The sequence below is a fragment of the Lithobates pipiens genome, unplaced genomic scaffold, assembly GCF_037356315.1.
Source record: "Lithobates pipiens isolate NorthernLeopardFrog02 unplaced genomic scaffold, aLitPip1_a1.2 Scaffold_16, whole genome shotgun sequence".
Classification (NCBI taxonomy): Eukaryota; Metazoa; Chordata; class Amphibia; order Anura; family Ranidae; genus Lithobates; species Lithobates pipiens.
Window position 1 is genome coordinate 463,197,778 of NW_027507748.1, and position 24,523 is coordinate 463,222,300.

Consider the following 24,523-nt stretch of genomic DNA (forward strand, 5'->3'; position numbering starts at 1 on the left):
TAAAACCTTGTCTGGAATATACAGTTCCGTTTGGGCACTAGTTCACAAAAAGCATTTTGTGGAATTGGAGAGAGTGCAGAAAAGGGCAACTAAGAGGCATGAAGGACCTCAGTTATTAGGGACATTTTCTGTTATTAGTAAAGTTTAACTTAAAGTAGAACTATAAGCTTTTTTCTTTTCAGTTTGGATAAGGAGGGGTTATAACCCCTGTAAGGTTTATTTTTGCCATCTGTCTCCCATTGGGGAGATTTACCTTCACTTTCTGTCACATAACCAAAACAGAATGTGAGAGGAAATACCTGAAAAATAAGATAATCTCTTGGGGCCCCCCATGTCAGCAAAACTAGTGCCTCCATTGGAAGATTTCCCCACTTTTACTTTTTTGGGGACAACCCAAAATGTGAGATTTTCTTCTACTTTCACTTTCAATGATAATGGTAAACATAACAAATAGAGAGGGTGAATCTTCCTAACGGGGACACAGACAGCAATAAAAACTGACAGGTGTTCTAATCCTTCTCGCTTTTATCCAAAATTAAAAAAATTAAAAAGTTTTCCCTTTAGTTATACTTTAACTGAATTTATTCTTCCTATAAGGGGATATTTAAAAAAAAAAAGCTCCATATAGTAAACTTAGTTCAAAGTAAGGTCAAAGCGACTGACAAGGGGATGCTCTTTGCATTATGAGGAAAAGAGATTTAACCTCTGCATACAGAAAACTCAAGTTGTTACCTGATAACTCCAGGAATCCTTCAGGGCAGTTGACTAAATATGGCTTCACCCACCTGACAGGAGACTAAAGAGCTTAAAGGGGCTCCCAGGAGCCAGTGACCTCAGTAGTAGAAAGGTGGGTGGGGCTTATCGCCCAATGTGGGGCCCCTTGCGAACACTCTCGCTAATGGACAGGGCTGCAGTCATGTGAAAATCAGTATTAAGGAGGTACCTCAACATAGAAGTGAGACGTTCACCTTGTACAGTTTCACTGTAATATGCCAAGCACTTCTCTGTTAAGCACTCTTTCTCCTACAGGGTATGTGCCACTCCAACAACACAGCCTTGATTGCCACCTCACTCCCAGTGCCATTGTGAGAACACAGCACAGTTCTATGTTGCTAACAAGCTTGAATACGTTACGTAAGTATTCATGGGACAGCAGGCCGGAATTTTATTTAAAAACTTGAAATAAGACAAGCAGACAGGTATTTGGATAATAATGGCCGTGGTTGTTTATTACTGGTTTAAAAAACTATTGTACATAACTCATCAAAACTCATCCAATAAACTTAAAGCTAGCCCAGTCACTACGGCTCAGGCAGCAACACAAAATACCCAACACTTGAAACACTATAAGTAAAAAGCCATAATAACTTGTCCCCCTTTGCTGTAACAATTCTGTATATTATTATTTTTTTTTGCAAAGGTGACTTACCACATAACAACAACCGCAACAAAATACATTAACATAACCATACCATACAGAATTAAAATACATTTAAATGCAAGTTTTTTTTTTTTTTTAGGGAGGGAGGGGAGAGAACACCACAGCTCTTCTTCTGAGGCGAATGAGCCCCCTCAGCAGAACCCCCTTTATATAGCCCCACAAACCCCAAGAAAACTGGTTTAAAACAGTTCTTCCCGGGCTTTTTCACATGTCATGAAGAGGGGTCACCTGTACCCCTCCTCAAAAACACGTGACTAACAGCTGTTTCCCCGCTGGCCACAGGCTCTGCGGGGGAACTTGAAACAGCTGATCCAGCCGCTCTCCCATGAGGAAAAGGGGGGGCATGAAACTGCCCTCTCCCTTTTCCTGTCATTCTGTACCTTCCAGGATAGGTACATAAGTTCCCTGTGCAGTAAGACCAGTCCAGAAAATGTGGGGGCCATCTCACTTCTCCTCTTCATCCCTCTTTTTAGTACAAGTCTTGTTCTTTTGATACGCTCTTAAATGCACCCCTTTGTAGGCACTTCGGACCAGACATTTGGTAACTTTATAAACTTGGACGTCTTGCAAATTACATAGTTAATGTGGAACAGTCCCTCAAAGATTCTTCCATTTACAGCTGTAGTTTACCCTAACTTAGGCTGCCCAAATCATACCTGCCATATAAGAAAAGTCCTTTCATAAGAGTCCATATCCCTATTTTTGTACCTTGACTAAGTACCACAAAAGGGGGGCTATGTGCTCAGTACAGCTTCACATAATGCAGCACTCCTTCCTCTCTGTTCCCATGCTAGAGCTCTTTCTCTCACACTAATCTCTTTTTATGTTTCTCCAGCAGGGGGCAGGGCTCTGCAGAAAACCCAGGAAAGTCTGCTAGCAAGGTAAAACCCCAGCATTTCTGCTGGGAAACATTAACTAAGTAGTACAATTAACAAACAACAAAATACACTTAAAGCAGGGTTCCACCCAAAAGTTCTACTTTAAGGACTCCTCACCCCCTTACATGCCACATTTGGCATGTCATTTTTTGGGGGGGTGGGTACCTAGTTTTGAGAGGTACCCAGCTCTCATTTCTGCTGGGGCCACCTAGGCGACTTGAGCAGAAGTTCTCATCTCCCCTTCCCTCCCTGCAATCTTCTGGGACACTTCACAGGTCCCAGAAGATTACCCAGGCCATTGAGGAGGTGCAGCATGCACCAGGCTGTGAAGCCGCAAGCTTTCACAGCCAGGTGCCCACACTTGTGATGCCGGCGCTGGAAAGAGGAGAGGGATAGGTTCGGGCGGCTACATTGCTGGATCGTGGGACAGGTAAGTATGTGTTTATTAAAAGTCAGCAGCTACACTTTTTGTAAAAAAAGTTTTAATAAACACAAAATCGAATGGAACTCTGATTTAACCCCAGAAATATTGAACACAACCAACACTGTAATACCTTAGTAAGCACCTGCTTACACACTTAAATATGCAGAATAACAATAATAAACACCACCATCCTGCAGGATTCCAAGAAAAGGAGTTCTCAGGTAAATACTTGAATTTTTCCAAAATTTCTCTTCAGGTTGGTTGACTAGGAAAACACTAGCAAAAGGTTATCTAGTGTGGGAAATCTGCTTGAAGCACCTTTCTCCTGAAGGCCTGAGCTTAACTAGAGAGGATGTCAATATAATACTGTTTGTCAAAATTGTTGATGCACATCTAGGTGGCAGCTCCTCATATCTGCTTAGTTGAGGCACTGGCTTTCTCAATGTAGACAGGTCTCTGATAAAGTGTGCTGTGATCCTCATGGGTCAGGTGTTACCTGTCGAGATATAGACTGATTGCCATATAAATCCAGTGGACCATGGAGGCTTTGGGTGTTTTGCCACCTTTGCTGAGGCCATTAACATATGAACAGGGAGTTTGACTTACTGATGTCTCTAGTATTTTGGATATATCAAACTATACATCTGAAAATGTCCAGTTGTCCTTGTTTTGTAGCAGGATAAGAAATAGTTCTTCAACGAAAAGGGTCTGTCATTTGGAGACTTTATGGGCTGAGCTAATGGCCACAAGGAAAGTGAGTTTTTAAAAGTTAGTTATTTTAAAGATGTTTTCTCCAAAGGTTCAAAGGGAGCTTTAATTGTTCACCCAAGAACTGAAGGAAGGTCCCTAGGGGAATCATTAAGCTGCAGGAGGCTTGAGTCTGAAAAGTGTCTTGAATATTTTTTTCAACTAAAGTATCCCTGGCCAGGGTTTTGTCTAGAATACAGATAGTGCTACATGCCACAGGGTTTTTTATGGGGCAATTTATGGGCATTCCTGTGGGTGAGCCACATCACAACACTGAGGCCAATTCCCCCTCTTCACCTGAACACCTGTAGCTCTGCCATGTAATATTACTTTTTGGCCTATTTTGCTCTACTTCTCTGCCATCTTTCATCTACCTTGTACACAAGAGGAAAGACTAAGCCCAGACCTGCCAACTAGACACCAGCTGGAGAAAGAGACTAGAGTAGTACCTTTTGGCTTGAATTGTAGTAAATGACCACACTAGAGATGATTGCTTGTTTTTGTGGATGTCTCCAGTTCACCAACATGAGCAACATTAACAGCAACATAAGCAGCCACATAGTTCCCTAGTCTCTCCAACTTTCTTCAATAGTGATGAATTAATCTAGCTCACCTGTGTATCAGGGATACTGTCTCCATAGCCTCATAGCTTCCCTCTACTCTGTGTTTCATCTTGGCGGCTTTCAAAAGAGGTGGAGTTTAATTGACATCTCCACTGTATGTACTGTTTGTCATGCCCTCTTTCTTCTGTGTACCTCTCAACAGATCTTATTATAGATTTGTCCACTTGTGTGGGGCAGTCTACAAACTGATGTTTCACATAATGAGGATCTCATAGAAGGACATCTATACTAGGTGAGGAAGTTGCAACAGGCAGTCAGACATCTGAGGAAGAGTAAGCAGGATTAAATGTTGGATGGGTTGAGTTAAAACTTTGTTGAATAATCTATTAGGTTCATTTCTTAAGCCAAAATGTACTATTACAACTTTGGTAATCATTTTATAGATTTATTTTCACTTCTGCTGATGTTGCCTAAACAATAGCACCTCTGCTTAATCCATATCTAAGTAGTCCGTAGAAGCAGCATTGGTAGTAAGAGTATTTGGTTTGTTGCCAAAAGCAACCAAAAAGAGGATTGTTCTGGAATGTTAACATTAATTTAGCCAAGATATAGGCCTAACAGTGGTTATAATCTTCTTCCCTCAGCATCTCCAGCTAGATAGAGGATTAATAAACAGAGAGGTGTGAATGTGTGAGAGGTGCCAATTATGTATGGCTTTATGGTATTAGGCATGGGTAAATGGATTGTCCTGTATACAGCCAACTTGTTATGTGTAGGAGATGCAAGTATCTTCTAAAAATTCACAGAAGGTTGGAGGTTTAAAGAGCTACATAAGAGGGTTTGGCTGGCATTAATGAAGGATTTATTATATGTCAATCAGCTTCTTTGCATAGAGGAGCACTTTAGCACATTCCTCTTTGCTGTTATGCCAAGTGCCACGTGCGTATATGCAGTTTAAAAACAGTTTTTATATTTTATTATTTTTCCTCTGTAGCAGGATCAGTAATCAGCAAAATGGTCAAATAGTAAATAATGTAATATACTAAATAGGTGCAAAAAGAATCAATAATGCACAACAAAATGGGAAAAAACATGCATGCACTGCAGAGTAATACACACACATAATAAAAGCTGCACAAACAAGGGCTCACAGTGATTTCTCTGTGGATTAATCAGGGTAAAATATTAGCTGGGTCTTATAGAGAAGCTGTGTGCTATTAGATTCTGTCCTGGCTGCCTGCCCACCAGTTTTGTCAGTGGATGGCCTCCCAACTAATTGCAGATAACTCTGCCTTATCAGGTGTGGCTCCTTTGAACTATAAAGGCAGGGAAGCAGAGAAACCTTACTTCCCTAGGCATGACCAGAAATTCAGGGAGTTGGGGACTTAGGAGTAAGTGCCTGTTCACATCAGAACGAGGTGTGTTTCCCGCACAGTGATCAAAAAGGCACTACAGCTGTGATCTGCAGCGAAAGTCAATGCTAAGTTAACGACATATCAAATGTAGGTAACAAACGCAGTGTGAAAAATGTGTAAGGGGGCACTATTAAAATAAACTGCTACCTATAGCTTATCAACTTATTATAAACATGTGATGACATAAAATGCAATTATTAAAGCATAAATGATTAATACCGTGACATAATTTATAAACTGCAAAGTGCTAAATTGATAGTGCAACACATTGACCAAAGTGATAAAAAATGTCCTCTAGAACAGTTCATAAAGTCTTCAATATTAAGTCCTCAATATGGTATGATGTGGGAGACCATCACCAGCTTAGCACATATCCCAAAGCACCTCAAAGTGCTCAGTATGGTGTCATATTCGCCAAAAGACCATAATCGCTTTGGTTAAAAAGAGGGTCAATTAGCGCTGAGTCATGGCTCCTGTAAGGTTTTTCTCTGAAGTGGATCAAGAATATCTCCTCCTCTCCTCCATAAAATCACATTGAAATGAGAGAAAGGGCAAACACTAGCTTGATACCATTTATTATAAAATAATATAAAAACCAAATGCCTGCTTGTCCCCACATCTCTCTACAAAAGCTATTCCTTCCTAAACATCAGGGGTACGCCAATCTACCAAATTTTCAAACCTATAACCTGTCTTGCCTCCTCAGAGTGGGTCTGGACTGGTTGACTCAGGCCTCCAGGTATTCCAACTTTGAAATGGAGTCCCAGATGGCAGACCCGTGTGGATTGGCCACTCTGCTGCACTGCAAACTTCATTCTCTTCCTCCCTCCCTGAAACACAATTTACTTTTACGTGACTCTTTAATAGCCGGGAGAGAGGTCAGAAAAAATTAGGGATATCGCCCTTTTTATCTTGATACCTTCCGATAATCAGGCATCCTCTTTTTCCACAAGTGCGGCAATATGCAGCATTTTCCACATGGGTCTCCCATGGGCTCACCAATTTTGCCCATCTGTTCAACCATTCCACCAGCAATGCCCTCCCCTTCTCTCAACTCACCCACAATCACATATACGTCCAGCAAGCAGTTAACTTTGCAGTCAGTCTCTGCCCTGCCAGAGACCTGCGATTCCATACCTCTCTACTGGACACAATCCTAGACAGTAAGCTATTCAAAATCCCAGCCATCTACAAATCTTTGTCCTCTCAACTCACCAAAACTTCACATCTCAATCCCACCTCCCCATAGAACAAAGACCACATACTAGTGGGCTATAACACCAACTCAAAATCATACCTCGTGCCTACATTCCCTTGTCCATGTCCTCTCCAAACCCAGCAACAGTGTTCATGGTGCTTCCTTCATAGACCCTCCCTATTCCACAGAATGTGGGGCTGTCCTTTCACCTCTCGCTTCTGGGACCAACTGGAAAACTTTGCTGGTATGGTTATGGGGTACACCCCATGTAAAGATCCCTTTCCTCTCCTATTCGGCTTCCTGGAAAGCCCCTCTCCTGGCACCGCAAAATTACAACCATTGGTTAAACGTCGTAACAAAGCTTGGCTTTCCATCTGTTTCATGGCTGCAAGGAGGGCTATTCTCAAACAGTGGACTCCCATCACTCCTCCAACCATCACGGACGTGAAAACAGATCTCAATAGTCTCCTATGTAAAGAGAAACTTGACATGGCTCGCTCTCCTTGCAACCTCTCCTCCCGCTTCCACACCAAATGGGACTTCTGCATATCGAAATTTCTGCCAGCTTTGGACACCTTTTTTTCTGGGCCCTCTCCACTGGATTGTGGGATAAATATGCTTCACAACCCTCCCAGCAAGTTTGATGCCACACCTCCATCTTCCTACTTAAACATGTTGTCGGATAATGATACCTCATAGACTTTGCTTATATCCGGTTTATCCCCCCCCCCCCCCCCTCGGTATTAAGTGCCACCTATTTTGATGTTTGTACCGCTTTTCTGAAAAATAATTGATTTCTTCTCTCGAGCTACATGATAGCTCTCCTTCGTAAGGTCCGCGCTCTGGTCCTCCCTTTCCCTCCCCACCTCCCTCCTTCCCTTTGTTAATTATTATTTACTTTTTGTATGTTGGAAATACCAATACCAAGTATATTTAAAAACAAAAAAAGCCTGCTTACATGTATAGGTGCCTAACACGGCACTGAGAATTGCCCACATTCAAGGTTGAAGGGAACTACCGCCACCCAGCTCGCGCTCAAGGGCCGGCATGCGTTCCACTGCCAAGTAAGTAAAACCAGATGCCAGTGATCCGGACATGACCGGAAATGCGCCTCGACATACACTTCGTTGACGTACGCTCGTCTTCCTTATGACGTTGCAAGACAAAACATACATCGAGGCGCCCTTCCGGTCACATCATGTCCGGGTCCCTGGCTTCCAGTTTTAGTTACTCGGCAGTAGAACGCACCATGGCCCTTGAAGGCGAGCCGGGCGGCGGTGGTTCTCTTTACGCTTGAATGTGGGCAATCCCCAGTGCCTGTTAAGGCACTTATACATATAAGCAGGCATTTTTATGTTTTTAGATTATTTTATAATGGTATCATGCTATTGGTTCCCCTTTTCTGATTTTATGGTGGAGAGGAGAAGATATTCTTGATCCACTTCAGAGAAAAATCTTACAGGATCCATGACTCAACCACCTAAGCGCTAACTGGCCCTCTTTTTTAGCTAAAGGGGTCATGGTCTTCAGGTGAGTAGGACATCCTACTGGGCATTCCGGGGTGTTTTGGGATATGTGCTCAGCTGGTGATGATCTCCCACATCATACCATATTGAAGACTTAAAATTAAAGACTTTATGAACTGTTCTAGAGGACATTTTTTATTACTTTAGTTTTGCTTTGCTGCACTATCAATGTAGCCTTTATTATTTTTTTTGTCTCCTCCTCTTAAATCCCAGTTTGAGCCATTAGGGGGAGTGGCGTGTGGAATAGAGATGGTGCTAAGTGCGTGCGCGATACCCACAGGCGGCCAGAAGTGTTAGGTGGAACGCACAATACACCCGCACTTCCGGGCTGCGTTCCTGCTACGATAGTCTAGGGTGCGTGCACAGGTATGGAGATGGAGTCCAAGTGAGCCGGAAGTGCGGGTTGGAACGCAGAGACACCAGCACTTCCTGACTCTGTGTTGGCATGCATTCCAGTAGGGGAGAGAGCGGCACTTCAATGGAACTACATAGATCAGATGGCAGCGATTGCCTAAGTAGTGGAGTGAGAGAGATATAAGGGTCAGTCCTTTTGGTGGGTTTGGGCTATATACTGATGTTAATATATATACTTGTACATTGATCATTTATGTTGTAAAGTGGCAATGGTTAACGGTTAATGCAATGTTTACTAGTTAGCTGGTGTTTTCACATACACTCTTAAAGTACTTTTTTGATGCAACATCAATATGGCCAATTGGTCTGTCTATTGTCATCTCCCCTCTTTTTGTAGGTTTTGAGATTGATATTAGGTTACGTCCCTCTGGTTGGAGCCAGCCCATGTAGATGGGCATGGCCTGACTGGGGAGTGGCATTTGGGGGCATAGGCATATGGGTGCATATAATGGGGCTCACGGGAAAGAGTAGTCACTGACCGACTAGGCTCTGAGGAAAGGGGTGCGCCCCTGAAACGTGTCAGACGTTCAAGTCGTTTGGGGTACCATCCGATCTTCCTGTCATCAGGTCTTGTCTGTAGTTACCAAGAGATGCAGTTTGACCGATAAGAAAAGCTTGTCTTTATGCTCAATTTGTGAGTAGTACTATTGCTTTTATACATTTTTAATAAAACTTTTAAGTGGTAATGCACTAGGTAGGTGCGCCCTCCTTCTTTTCTTTTTTACAATGCCATTGTATCTATACAGACAAACTATACAGTATTCCTCCTCAGAATATTTTGATAGTTATTTGGGACATGCTCGCCATTACAGTATATGTTATAACAAGTATACCTGTGACCCACTTTCAGGGAGAGTGTGCTGTCAGTAATGTTTAGAGGACTGATGGTATTAGCTATTTATTATAAAGCACAGGTAGCAAGCAAATCAAGTTGCTACAGGTTTTTAACAACTGTTTCAGATAAAAAGCAGAATCAACATCTTGTGAGTTTAACATTTTAACAAAAATATTTTCTAAACTTTTTTGCTACACGATGGACTGATAATCCAAATAGGCTGATTTTCAGTTAAAACTGCCCTAACTACTTTAAAATCACAGAAGTAATTAAATTATCTTGGGCATCTAGGCCTCTTACCTGGCTGTATATGAAGAATAACCCATTTTCTTTTATTAGTATTTTATTTTGTTTTTTCTCAAGGGCAGTCCCATGTTTAACACTAAGAAGCCAGTGTATTACGGTACTGTCACCTAAACAAAGAACGAATAAGTTATCTTAGGGCAATGCATTTTTATTTTTCATTAATTGCTTTAAAAAAATGACATTTCAAGGAAACTTGTCATGAGAAAAATGCATGAACCATCACCTCTTACAGGAGACTAGTTGCTTATCTATCTCCGGCTTTAGTCCTTTCTGAGTCTTTAACCCAAAGCATGAATGTAGCAGATAATGTCATAAATATTAAATAGGTATTCAGGGTCATTTGACACTAGTATTCAACCAGCAGAGCAGCATGACAGGCAGCTAGAACTTTCAGAAGGTCGGTAATGGCTGTTTTCATATTTTCCCATGACAGATTGCAATTCTTCAAATAACTAGGTATGCATATTATACTGTAACCACATTTCTTCAATAATGTCAAACATGTATTACTAAGGCAATGGCTCTCTGCTAATTCTGTCATTTGTCAGTTAGACTGGTGGTGAGAAAATTCTCTGAAAGCCAATTCCTTTATGGGCAACAAATTACAGTTGAGTAGAGAAGTGAAATTGTGTGTCAACAAAGGGTTTAGTGTCTGGTATGTGTTTCCTGTTACTAGACATATGTATTATTTAGAAAATGTGTGGATACTGGGGGTAGTACATTTTTTTCCAATGCCTAAACCCAGAGTACAAGTGCACGCAGGATTTTTTGTGCCAAAACAAACATGCTTATCAAAGTTTCCTATGCTTAACCACTTGCTTACTGGGCACTTAAACCCCCCTCAGTCCCAGACCAATTTTCAGCTTTCAGCGCTGATGCACTTTGAATGACAATTGCGCGGGCATACAACACTGTACCCAAATGAAATTTTTATCATTTTTTTCCCACAAATAGAGCTTTCTTTTGGTGGTATTTAGTTACAGCTCGGAGTTTTATTTTTTGCTAAACAAACAAAAAAAGATGCAAAAAAATAAAAATAAATAAATCATGTTTTAATAGTTTGTTATAAAATTTTGCAAACGGGTCATTTTTCTCCTTCATTGAAGTGCGCTGATTAGGCGGCACTGATGGCTGCATTGGTGGGCACTGATGGGCTGCATTGGTGGGCACTGATGGGCTGCATTGGTGGGCACTGATGGGCTGCACTGGTGGGCACTGATAGGCATAGTTAAGGCGGCACTAATAGGCACAGATAAGGCGGCACCGATGGGCACAGATAAGGCGGCACTGATGGGCAAAGATGGGCACAGATAAGATGGCATGGATGGGTGGCACGGATAAGTGGCACGGATGGGTGGCACGGATGGGCACTGATAGGTACCACTGATAGATGGGACTGATGGGCACTGATAGGTGGCACTGATAGGTGGCTCTGATAGGTGGCACTGCTGGGCACTGATGGGCGGCACTGCTGGGCACTGATGGGCGGCACTGCTGGGCACTGATGGGCGGCACTGGGTCGCAGCACCTTTGAGGCAGATTGTGGGCACTGTGGGTGGCACTGTTGGTGGCACTGCTGGATGGCACTGTGGGTGGCATTGTGGGTGGCACTGTAGGTGGCACTGTGGGCACTATGGGCACTGATGGGGAATAATAGCCGATTACCAGCTCCGTTCTATCACATGATCAGCTGTCATTGGCTGACAGCTGATCACGTGATAAGGGGTCGGGATCGACCCCTTGCACGGATCGGTGATCAGGCGAATCTCACGGACTCGCCGATCACAGAGCGCGCCGCGCGCGCCCCTCAGGGGGCGCGCAGGCCGCTCGTATCCGGGACGACGTCAATAGACGTAGTCCCGGAAATGTAGGTCCGCGCTGATGCCGTCATTTGGCAATAGCGCGGATCTGTAGTGGTTAAAGTAGTTATAAAGGCTCAAGGTTTTCTACCTTCATGCATTCCATACATGAAGGTAAGAAGATCTTCTCAATGCAGCAAGCTCCACCCCCCCCCCCCCCCCCCATACCTATTGTGACCAGTGATGTGCACAAAAGCCTCAGCTCTCCAAGGACTCTCCCTTCTCACTGGCTGAGATAACAGTGGGAGCCAAAGACCAACAAACCAATTACAAGAGAGAGGGGGAGGGTAAAGCCACAGCTCTGTGTGTGAATGGACACACAGAGCAGCGGCTTGGGAACAAGCCTGCTCAGGTGCTTCCTTAGCAAGCGGTTTCCTCTAGGGGCACTTGGCAGGAGGTCCAGGAAGAGGAAGATCAGGGGTGCTCTCTGCAAAATCACTGCACAGAGCAGGTAAGTATAACATGTTTGTTTTTTAACTTGCCTTTAATATCACTTTAATAGTTAACCATACCCTCACACTTAATCTACCCCTCTGTCTAATATAAACTTTTGAAATTAACCCCTAACATAATGATTCAGAGAATTGACCATTAATCCTTAATCTACCCTAACATTTAACCCTTGATAAGCCTCAAAAAAATAACCTTTCCCCTAAACTAAAGCCTGATACACATGTACTGAAATTTGGCTCATTCCTACTGAATTGGCTGAATTTCGATATGTGTGTACTGCTGTCTGCTCAACAGAAGCTGTTCTAATGACCGGCTTCTGTCAAACGAACATGCTGGAAAACATGCATTCCATCAGCATCTGCAGTCAATGAAGATAGGTCACCCCTGTTAGAATGCAAAGACAGTGGGACCCACAGCGGGAGAGATTCTTGCAGAAACATTGCTTATGTTGATGCAGGGATATATCAGTCTTTTTCATTCAGCCTGCTAGTTATATGAAAAAGAAAAAAACTGTGTGTATAAAACGCTGAGCACTTGACCTAAGGATAGCATGTCATTTGACACTTGAACCAGATGCAGTAAATGTTGTTCAGCTTCTGGAATGTGGCTATATTTTTAGTTATAGCCAAGCTCCAGAAATTTTAAGAAAAAATTCAACCTTGTAGTGGACTCCAGGGGTCCGGGCTCTGGGCCCACACCCTGCATTGCAATGATTAAATGCTCATTTTGTATAGGGGTGTATAAATAAAGAGTAAATACCTTTTTCCTTGCTCTAGCAGGGTCTCCCCAGCACTGGGACTGGTGCCTTGCAGGCTGACTTTGTAAAACCCCAAGTCCAAAAATATTGGGATGCTGTGTAAGTTCTACATAGAAACATAATGCAATGATTTGCAAATCTTATAAACCCTCAATAGAAAATAGAAAACATCAAATGTTTAAACTGAGAAAATTTAAACTTTTAGGAAAAAAATAAAGTAATTTTGAAATTGATGGCAAGAACATGTCTCAAAAAAGTTGGAACAGGGCAACAAAAAGCTGGCAAAGTAAATGGTCCTAGGAAGGAAGAACTGGAAGAAAAAATTGCAACTAATTTGGTTAATTGGCAACAGGTTAGCAGCATGGGTATAAAAAGTGTATCTTGGAGAATCAGAATGTCTCTGAAGTAAAGATGGACAGGGGATCAACCAAGCTGCATCTAAAAATTGTCAAACAATTTCGGAATAATAAAAATAAAAAATTCGGATTAATGTTTCTTAACATACATTTGCAAAGACTTAGACAAGTAAGTAATAACATCAAAATATTCTAAGAATCTGCAGAAAACTGAGCGAGGAACAAGGCCAAAGCCCATTAATGGATGCCCATGATCTTTGGGGCCTCACACTGCACTGCATTAAAACAGACATGATTCTGATGGGCATGATTCTGATGCAATTGATGGACACAGTAGCTGCAAATGAGGGCACAATGGCATCATTTGATGGGCACAGTGAGGCTGCAATTGAGGGGGTTTTTCTGTATTTTGTTTTTATTTTTCTGTGTGTTTGTGCCCTCCCAAAAATGTTGAGTGCCAGCCGCCACTGGTCTGTTGCAAAGTGGAAAACTGTTCTGTGGTCAGACAAATTAAAATTTGACATTCTATTGGTAACTATGGGCGCCACATCTTCTGGACTAAAGAGGAGAGGGACCATACAGCTTGTTATCAGCACTGAAAAAGCCTGCATCCCTGGTAGTATGGGGTTAAATTAGTACATATGGAATCGTCAGCATGCACATCTCGAAAGGCAGTCAATGCTGAAAGATATATCCAGGTTTTAGAACAGCATATGCTCCCATCCAGACAGCATCTTTTTTCAGGAAAGGTCTTACCAATTTCAGCAGAACAATGCTTATTAGCATACTGCATCTATGCCAGCAGCACGGCTTCATACTAGAAGGGTCCTGGTGCTTAACTGGCCTGCCTGCCGTCAAGACCTTGCACCAATTGATAATATTTAGCGCATCCTAAAACAACAAATATGACTAAGGCCGCGTACACACGAGCGGACTGTCTGGCCAACTAAGTCCGTCAGACAATCCGACAGACAGTCCGTCCTACTTTTGAATGAACGGACTTGACCACACACGATGAACAGACAGTCCGCTGAAAGCTTGCGCGATGACGTGTACAGCACGTACGACGGGACTAGAAATACGACGTCCAATACACTGCAATGCAACCTTCGGCCGTGTAAATCCTTTCTGAGCATGCGCCATACTTAGTCCGTCCAACTTGCCTACTCACGAGCGGACTGTCCGCTGAAACCAAAGTTGGACGGACAATATTAAGGAAATTCCGAAAGACTTAGTCCGCCAGACTGTCTGCTGAAAAAGTCCGCTGAAGCCCACACACGAGCGGACTGTCCGCTGAAACACGTTTCAGCGGACCAAGTCCGTCAGACAGTCCGCCCGTGTGTACGCGGCCTAAGAAGACACAGGGCTGTGGAGCAGTTAGAATCCCATATTAGGCAAGAATGGGACAACATTCCAGCAACTGGTCTGTTCAGTTCCCAGATGTTTACAGAGTGTTAAAAGAAGAGAGGATTCTACACCATAATAAACATGGACCTGGCCAAACTTTTTGAGACGTGTTGCTGACATGAATTTCAAAATTACCAGATTTTTTTCTTAAAATGCTGAATTTTCTCAGTTTAAAATGTGATATGTTTTCTATTTTCTGTTGTGAGTAAAATATGGGTTTATGAGATTTGCAAATCATTGCATTCTGTTTTTATGTAGATTTGACACATTACAACTTTTTTGGAATTGGGGCTGTAAACTGCAACCAGCTCTCCATTCTCCACATTGTCACACAATTAATGTCCCTGTATTGTATATGAGAAATGCTGAGGCTCCACCCGCAGACCTGAATATTGAGCAGAAGGGAGAAGGAGAGCAGCGGATCAGGGGTATAGAGTACTTAATTAATTCGACCTGTACTTTAACACCTACACAGCAGCCTAGGGTAAACATTTTATTGAAAGAATTAATCATTAATTGTATTGCCACATAGTCAAATTCCTAAAAAGGAAAGCATCATAAAAACGTAACTTGTTTCATGCATCTTCACTACCTGTAAAAAATCTGTAAGAAACCAGCTCGATAACACTGAACCTGCTTGCTCAATTTCGGATATTTGTGTGGCCATGTGGCTGGATGGATCTCCCATATTATTGGCAACAGGTGGGACTTTGGATTTTCATATTCCATCTTTATACCTCCCTGTGCTGCTCTTTGGTTATCCTGGTGGTGTGTACCGTACCCCTTCCACAATTCCCAGGCCAGACACTATGTGATGGTCGCCATTTGGAGGTGCCACAACCATGATATTGTTTTCAAGCTGGGTTCTTACAGAGTTTTATACAAGTGGCATCTTCTCCTAAAGAAGTCAAGATTCACAAAATACATTGAGTTTTTATGATGCCTTCCTTTTTAGTAATTTGACTATGTGGCAATACATGTATGGATTCATTCATCAATACAATGTGTACCCTAGGCTGCTATTTGTGGAATTTAACTAACCAGCTCTGGGAGCTCTTCATGTAATGAATTGATAATAAATAATAAATTGCTATTTTTTATATATAATCTACTCAATGTTATGTATTATTTAAAGTCCTATTGCCATTTGTTTTGGTTTCTGTATGTTCAGATAAGGGATAGAGGCATAGCATTTAGGCACCAAATCACAACCTATTTATTTGTTACATAAGGTAGTAAGTTAATAATCACACCAAAATAAAAAAGAAACTAAGAGCTATGACATTATGTGGGATCTTATTTATACATGTCCTCCATCCAGCAAGCCCTCATACTAGAATTCCTTCATTACACATATAGCCTTGCCTTAAGCTGATGTAACAGGCAGTGGCTGTTAAAATCTAAATTTGTTATTCAGAGAGCACAAATTACCTACTGAACACAAAACAACTACAATGACCCCATGAAAACATTAGTCAAGATGCAGCATAAATCAAGCACTCAAATAATGTAATTCAATTGAATGCATCCTACAGATATTTAATTGAATTTATGAGTGCGCATATTTTATTTAATGGACATAAATGAAACTTAAAGTAATAACCTTGCAATGTGATTTTACCAAGTCATTATATATTGAGCTTTATTTAACTAAAGTTGCCAATGATGTATTGCAACAGCAAATGTTATTGTTTTATGATTCTTGAGCATAGATTGCACCATGACTTGCAAATAAAGGAAATGATTGCAACTTTTTCTGACAAACCAGCAACAACATTAAAAGAGAACAAAAAAGAGAAAGGGGATGTAGACTGATACAGCCAGGGCCGCTGATAGGCCAGTACGACTGGCCCTGTTGTACTGGGCCCCGGCCAGCAGGGGGGCCCGGGCAACCTGAACAGAGACCGAATTAATGTTAAAAAAAATAATAATCCCCCAGCCACCTTGACTGAACACTATCTGTCTGCATACACCAAACCAACTGAACACTAGCCGTTCTTTTTAAAAAAAATGTTTTATGCCGATAGCTCAATATGCAGGGGGAGGGACTATTTTTTCTATTTCGGACACGGAAGAATGTCCTCTCCGCACCCGCTCCTCATGCTGGCTCAAGTTCCGGCCAGCGCGTCCTCTATATTGCCTTCCCTGGCGCGGAGTGATTCCTCCCCTTCTGCTCTGTTCTTCACTCGGACAGAGAAAAAGCAGAGAGACGAGCGGCGGTGGCGGAAGAAAAAAAAGAAAGGGCTTGATCTGGCATCTGACTCGCACTCCAGTCCAGACAGCAACCAGCAACAGGATGAAGGAGGAAGTGACTCCTGGGGCCCAGCTAACACAGAACACAGGTGTGTGCTTGCTTGGGGGGGTGGATTCAAGATCTACTACTACTGCAGCAGCATCTTTACATTATGCCATTGGCAACATGGGTGGCACTGTCTGCAGGTAGCACATGCGTTATGGGCAATAACGCATGCGGCATGGGTGGCACCGTTACAGCAGAATATGGCATTGGCGTCATGGGTGGCACGGTCTCTGCAGGCAGCACATGCATTATGGGCCATAACACATGTGCTGCCTGCAGAGACAGTGCCGCCCATGCCGCCAATGCCATAATCTGCTGCAGACAGTGCCACCCATGACGCTAATGCCATAACGCATGTGCTGCCTGCAGAGACAGTGCCACCCATGCCATTATGCCATTGGCAGCATGAGTGGCACTGTCTACAGCACAATATGGCATGGGTGGCACTGTCTGCAGCACATTATGGCATTAGTGGCATGGGTGGCACTGTCTGCAGGTATCATGTGCTGCCTGCAGAGACCGTGCCACCCATGCCGCCAATGCCGTAATGTGCTGCAGACAGTGTCACCCATGCCGCCAATGCCATATTGTGCTGCAGACAGTGCCACCCATGCTGCGCATGCCATATTGTGTTGTAGACAGTGCCACCCATGCCGCAAATGCCGCAATCTGTAGCAGACAGTGTCACCCATGCCTCCAAAGCCATATTGTGCTGCAGACAGTGCCACCCATGCTGCCAATGGCACTTTGCCATCGGCGGCATGGGTGGCATTGTCTGAAGCACAATATGGCATTGATGGGCAGCATGGCATTGGTGCCACTGTCTGCAGCACAATATGGCATCTGGGGAAGGGCCAGGGATGGGGCTAAAGGAGGGACCAAGGGTGGAGCTAAAGGGGGGCCCCGTCAGGTAGGCTGTAGGGGGCCCCATGATTTCTATCAGCGGCCCTGCATATCATTATACCACCAGTTTGAACTGTTGATACAAGGCAGGATGGATCCATGCTTTCATGTTGTTTATGTAAAATTCTGACTTTAACATCTGAATTTTGCAGCTGAAATCAAAACTCATCAGACCAGACATTTTTCCAATCTTCTATTGTCCAATTTTGGAGAGCCTGTGCAAATTGTAGCCTCAGTTTCCTGTTCTGAGCTGATAGGAGTGGCACCCGTTGTGGTCTTCTGATGTTGTAGCCCATCTACTTCAATGTTCGATGTGTTGAGCTTTCTTTCAAAGATGGTATTCTGCATACCTTTGTTGTAACAAGTCTGCCCATTGTGCTCTGACATCAACTAGGCCTTTTCCTCCACACAACTGCCATTTACCAGATATTTTTTCTTTTTCTGGCCATTATCTGTAAACCCTAGAGATGGTTGTGTTTGAAAATCCCAGCACAGCAGTTTCTGAAATACTCAGACCAGCCCATCTGGCACCAACAACCATGCTACTTTCAAAGTCACTTAAATCCCCTTTCTTCCCCATTCTGATGCTCAGTTTGAAATCCAGCACGTCGTCTTCACCGCATCTAGATGCCTAAATGCATAGAGTTGCTGCGATATGATTTGGCTGATTAGCAATTTGTATTACCAAGCAATTGAACAGGTGTACCAAATAAAGTGGCCGGTGAGTGTATATGTAAACCCAAAAACAAAAATGCAATATATTTCAGCTTACCAGTCTTTAGATGTGATGGCTGATAAAATTAACTTTTTTCAGATTGTTTTTCTTTATTTTAATCCGGCAGATAAATGCATATAAGCATATCTGCCTTTATGCATCTTCACTACATGGAGCTTGGGGAATTTAGAAGCTTACACCACGTTTAAAGACCAGCAGAATTATGAGGGCTATAAGATGATTTTTCAGGAGGTATACCATGCGATTTAGGTTATAACATTATTATCTATTAAACTCTGCCAAAGAGTGTTGTGTTGGGGTTTTGAGTCTAGAACCACTTAAAAAAAAGAAAACGAATGTAACCACCACATATAGGGACTGGTAATATTTGACATTTTTTTTGCTAGGTTTAGTTATCCATTAATTCCCAAAAGGTTACTCTTAAAATTGATAATACAGTTGTGCTCAAACGTTTACATACCCTGGCAGAATTTATGATTTCTTGGCCATTTTTCAGAGAATATGAATGATAACACAAAAACTTTTCTTTCACTAATGGTTAGTGTTTGGCTGAAGCCATTTATTATCAATCAATTGTGTTTACTCTTTTTAAATCATAATGACAACAGAAACTACACAAATGAGTCTGATCAAAAGTTTAAATACCACAGTTGTTAATACCGTGTTTTGCCCCCTATAACATCAATGACAGCTTGTAGTCTTTTGTGGTATTAGTGGATGAGGCTCTTTATCTTCTCAGATGGTAAAGCTGCACATTCCTCTTGGCAAAAAGCCTCCAGGTCCTGTAAATTCTTGGGCTCCCTGTGGCTCAATGATATTGAGGTCAGGAGACTGAGATGGCAACTCCAGAATGTTCACTTTATTCTGCTGTAGCCAATGACAGGTTGACTTGGCCTTGTGTTTTGGATCATTGTCATGTTGGAATATCCAAGTACGTCCTATGCGCAGCTTCCTGACTGATGAATGCAAATGTTCCTCCAGTATTTTTTGATAACATATTGCATTCATCTTGCCATCAATTATGACCAAATTTCCTGTGCCTTTGTAGCTCACACATTCCCAAAACATCAGTGATCCACCTCCGTGTTTCACAGTAGGAATGGTGTACCTTTCCTCATAAGGCTTGTTGACTCCTCTCCAAATGTAGTGTTTTGCCGCGTACACACGTAGCCGACTATCTGACTGACTTTTCCCGCCCGGAGAAAAGTCCGCTCATTTCGAGCGAGTCTCCAGGTAGGCGGGGCCCGCGAAGGAGACGTCGCTGGCCCCGCCACCTGGTATGGACTTAAAGGGGAACCCCAACGCCGAAAAAAATCGGTGTGGTGGTTCCCCCAGGTCCACATCAGACCCTTGTCCGAGCACGCTACTCGGCCGGCCAGGAAAGGGGGGGACGAGCGAGCGCCCCCCCCCTCCGAGCCGTACCAGGCCGCGTGCCCTCAACATGGGGGTGCCTTGGGGAAGGGGGGGGCGCGCGGCCCCCCCCACCCCAAAGCACCTTGTCCCCATGTTGATGAGGACAAGGGCCTCTTCCCGACAACCCTGGCCGCGTTGGTTGTCGGGGTCTGCGGACGGGGGGCTTATCGGTATCCGGGAGCCCCCTTTAATAAGGGGGCCCCTGGATACCGGCCCCCCACCCTATGTGAATGAGTATGGGGTACAATGTACCCCTACCCATTCACCTGTAAAATAAAGTACAAAAAAACACAACACACAAGATAAAATAGTTTATTGCACAGCTCCGGGGGGTCTTCCGTCTTCGGGGGTCTTCTCGCCGGACTCCTCCGCTATCTTCTTCTAGCTCTTTTGCTAGCGGAGGAGCCCGGCTTTCTTCCTCGCCGTGGCCTCTTCTTCCGACTTCGGGGGTCTTGTCCCCCTCTTCGGTTCTTCTGCCGGGCCACCGCGCCTTCTTATAGCTCTTTTACAGGCGGTGGCCCGGTCTTCTGTCGCCGCTGCCGCCTTCTGTTCTTCTGTTCTTCTCTTCAGATGTTGCCTCGTCGCTCGCTCCGCTCACAATGACGGGGACCGGGCGTGCGGCGACTTATATAGGGACATCACCGGATGATGTCCCCGCCCATTATGGTGTCACAGTCCCAGAGGATGCTGGGACTGTGACATCATAATAGGCGGGGACATCATCCGGTGATGTCCCTATATAAGTTGCCGCACGTCATGCCGGAGCCATTGTGAGCGGAGGGAGCAACGAGTCAAGATCTGAAGAGAAGAAGAGAACAGAAGAACAGAAGGCGGTGGCGGCGGTGGCGGCGGCGGCGGCGATGACAGAGACGACAGAAGACCGGGCCACCGCCTGTAAAAGAGTTATAAGAAGGCGCGGTGGCCCGGCAGAAGAACCGAAGTGGGGGACAAGACCCCCGAAGTCGGAAGAAGAGGCCGCGGCGAGGAAGAAAGCCGGGCTCCTCCGCTAGCAAAAGAGCTAGACGAAGATAGCGGAGGAGTCCGACGAGAAGACCCCCGGAAGACGGAAGACCCTCGGAGCTGTGCAATAAACTATTTTCACCCTGTGTTGTGTTTTTTTTTGTACTTTTTTCACAGGTGAATGGGTAGGAGTACATTGTACCCCATACTCATTCACATAGGGTGGGGGGCAGGTATCCGGGGGCCCCCTTATTAAAGGGGGCTCCCGGATTCCAATAAGCCCCTTGCCCACAGACCCCGACAACCAACGGCCAGGGTTGTCGGGAAGAGGCCCTTGTCCTCATCAACATGGGGACAAGGTGCTTTGGGGTGGGGGGCCGCGCGGCCCCCCTTCCTCAAGGCACCCCCCATGTTGAGGGCACGTGGCCTGGTACGGCTCAGGAGGGGGGGGCGCTCGCTCGCCCCCCCTTTCCTGGCCGGCCGGGTAGCGTGCTCGGACAAGGGTCTGATGTGGACCTGGGGGAAACCACCACGCTGATTTTTTTCGGCGTTAGGGTTCCCCTTTAAGTCCATACCAGGTGGTTGGGCCAGCGACGTCTCCTTCGCGGGCCCCGCCTACCTGGAGACCCGCTCGAAATGAGCGGACTTTTCTCCGGGCGGGAAAAGTCAGTTCATTTCAAAAGTACGGCGGACTGGCATACACACAGCCAGATTGTCAGCCGAAATGCAAGTCCGACGGGAAGATTGGAGTGCAAAACTACTTTCTAAGTCCACCGTACTTTCGGGTCAAAAAAGTATGCCGGAGGCTACACATGGGGGGATTGTCCGGCGGACTTGAGTTTGTCGGACTTTTCCACCCGATTGTTTGATCGTGTGTACGCGGCATTAATGGTTGTGGCCAAAAAGCTACATTTTGATCTCATCACTCCAAATGACTTTGTGCCAGAAGGTTTGAGGCTTGTCTCTGTAGTGTTTGGCGTATTGTAAGCAGGATACTTTGTGGTATTTGCGTTGTGCATCTTGAAACAGCCACACCACATGTTTTCAGAGAGTCCTGTATTTCACCAGAAGTTATTTGTGAGTTTTTCTTTGCATCCCGAACAATTTTTCCTGGCAGTTGTGGCTGAAATTTTAGTTGGTCTACCTGTCCGTGGTTTGGTTTCAACAGATCCCCTCATTTTCCACTTCTTGATTAGAGTTTAAACACTGCTGATTGCCATTCTCAATTCCTTGGATATCTTTTTATATCCCTTTCCTGTTTTATACAGTTCAACTATCTTTTCCTGCAGATCCTTTGACAATTCTTTTGCTTTCCCCATGATTCAGAATCCAAAAATGTCAGTGCAGCACTGGATAAAAGATGCAAGGCTCTGTCAGGAGTCCAGAAACTCACTGATCTTTTATACACACACACTAATTACAAGCAAACAGATCACAGGTGAGGATGGCTATGTTTAATAGCCATTTGAACTCATTTGTGTCAACTTGTGTGCATGTTATGTGATGTCATAAGCCTAGGCTTTTTACCAGACAAGAAACAGGAATTGGGCTGTATAAGGTTTTTACTGGCAGAAAAAATACCTGTAAAATACCATGTTAGAAAAATCCAGTGTAAAAAAGATTAGATCAATTTCACGTGTATAACAAATAATAACTCTGCAGCATATATACGTAATAAAAATCAGTATTCAGAATAAAAATGCACCTCTCTTTGACTAAACCACGATCAAATGACTCACAAATATTAATTGCCAAAGGAATCAAGATAAATTGAATTAAGTCCGGTGTTCAACACTCAGTCCCATACACATTGTCCGCAAACACCAGGCTGGGAATGCTAGCAAAAAAACGACCCCGCTACGGCACATATGCTCCTTCAATCTTGATCCACAATCCATTGGCTAGACCCATTATGATACAGGCATACAGTAGCAAAGGCAAAACGTCAGGTTACACTCTTCCTCACGGCCTCTCCGTGTCTCCAAACACTACCGGCTTGATGTCACTGGCTCCTTCTCCCGACGCGTTGCGTCACAGGTCATATGATATTCTCCAGGGAAAAAGTATTTCCCTTGAAATGCTTGGAGAAATGCTTGGCCAGTCCATCACCTTTACCCTTAGCTTCTTTAGCAAGACAGTGGTCATCTTGGAGGTGTATTTGGGGTCGTTAAGTTGGAATACTGCCCTGCGGCCCAGTCTCCGAGAGGAGGGGACCATGCTTTGCTTCAGTATGTCACACTACATGTTGCCATTCATGGTTCCCTCAATGAACTGTAGCCCCCCCCCCCAGTGCCGACAGCACTAATGCAACCCCAGACTTAGACACTTCCACCACCATGCTTTACTGTAGGCAAGACACACTTGTCTTTGTACTCCTCACCTGGTTGCCGACACACATGTTTGACACTATCTGAACCAAATAAGTTTATCTTGGTCTCATCAGACCACAAGACATGGTTCCAGTAATCCATGTCCTTAGTCTGCTTTCTTTAGCAAACTGTGTGCAGGCTTTCTTGTGCATCATCTTTAGAAGAGGCTTCCTTCTAGGATGACAGCCATGCAGACTAATTTGATACAATGCTGGCAGCACTCGGTCTTGGCCACTGTGCCGCAACTCAGTTTCAGGGTCTTGGCAATCTTCTTATAGCCTAGGCCAGGGGTGTCCAAACTTTTTTAAAAGCGGTCCAGATTTGATGAAGTGAACATACGCGAGGACCAACCATTTTGCCTGGAATTCTTTGAACCATTAAAATTAAATGCAATTTAACTAATACACTGTCCAACAAGAATTCTCTGGCCTTTGTGACTGTGTGTGATGAAGAGTCTAATGCCTTGTACCGATGGAAATGGTCTGATCAGATTATATTGTCGGAAATTCCGATCGTGTGTGGGCTCTATTGGACTTTTTCCGTCGGAAAAAATTTACGAACGATCGGATTTTCCGACCGCGTGTATGTAACACAAGTTTATGACAAAGTCCATCTGAAAAAAATCAGATGGATTTTGTTGTCGGAGTGTCCGACGAGGCATATTGATGAGCTCGGGCATGTTATTTGGATATATATATCTTTTGTGTCCCCCAACGAATCCCTGAGTGCCACTTAGGACTAAGGATGAGCTTGGGCGTGTTATTTGGATATACCGTATTTATCAGCGTATAACACGCACAGGCATATAACACAAACCTCCACTTTAAGAGGAAAGTTTCAGGAAAAAAAACATACATTTTAAATAAAGAACTGTGAAGCAAAATAAGGGTCAGTGCCCATCAATATAGTCTTATCAGTGCCCATCTGCAGCCTCATCATTGCCATTAATGCAGCCTCACAAGTGCCATGAATGCAGCCTCACCATTGCCATAAATGCAGCCTCACCATTGCCATGAATGCACCCTCACCATTGCCATGAATGCAGTCTCTGAATGCAGCCTCACCGTTGACATGAATGCAGCCTCACAAGTGCCATGAATGCAACCTCGCCATTACCATCAGTGTAGCCTGATCCATGCCCATCTGCAGCCTCAGAGGGGACAGGGAGGGGGTGGGATGAGTGCCAACATATTACATAAAAGAGAATCTCCTGTTTACTTGGCAGCCTCTTTAATGCAAAGTCCCGCCTCTTATGATAGAACAG

General features: G+C 44.0%; 1 protein-coding gene across 1 annotated transcript in view; it reads right to left on the reverse strand.

Annotated features, from left to right (window-relative positions):
* TNFSF13B (TNF superfamily member 13b) overlaps positions 1–24,523 on the reverse strand; it is a 40,297-nt gene that overhangs the window by 4,997 nt on the left and 10,777 nt on the right. The window contains exon 4 of the mRNA XM_077482905.1: positions 9,742–9,854. Within this exon, the coding sequence (XP_077339031.1) occupies positions 9,742–9,854 (113 nt within the window). The remainder of the gene's footprint in view (positions 1–9,741; positions 9,855–24,523) is intronic.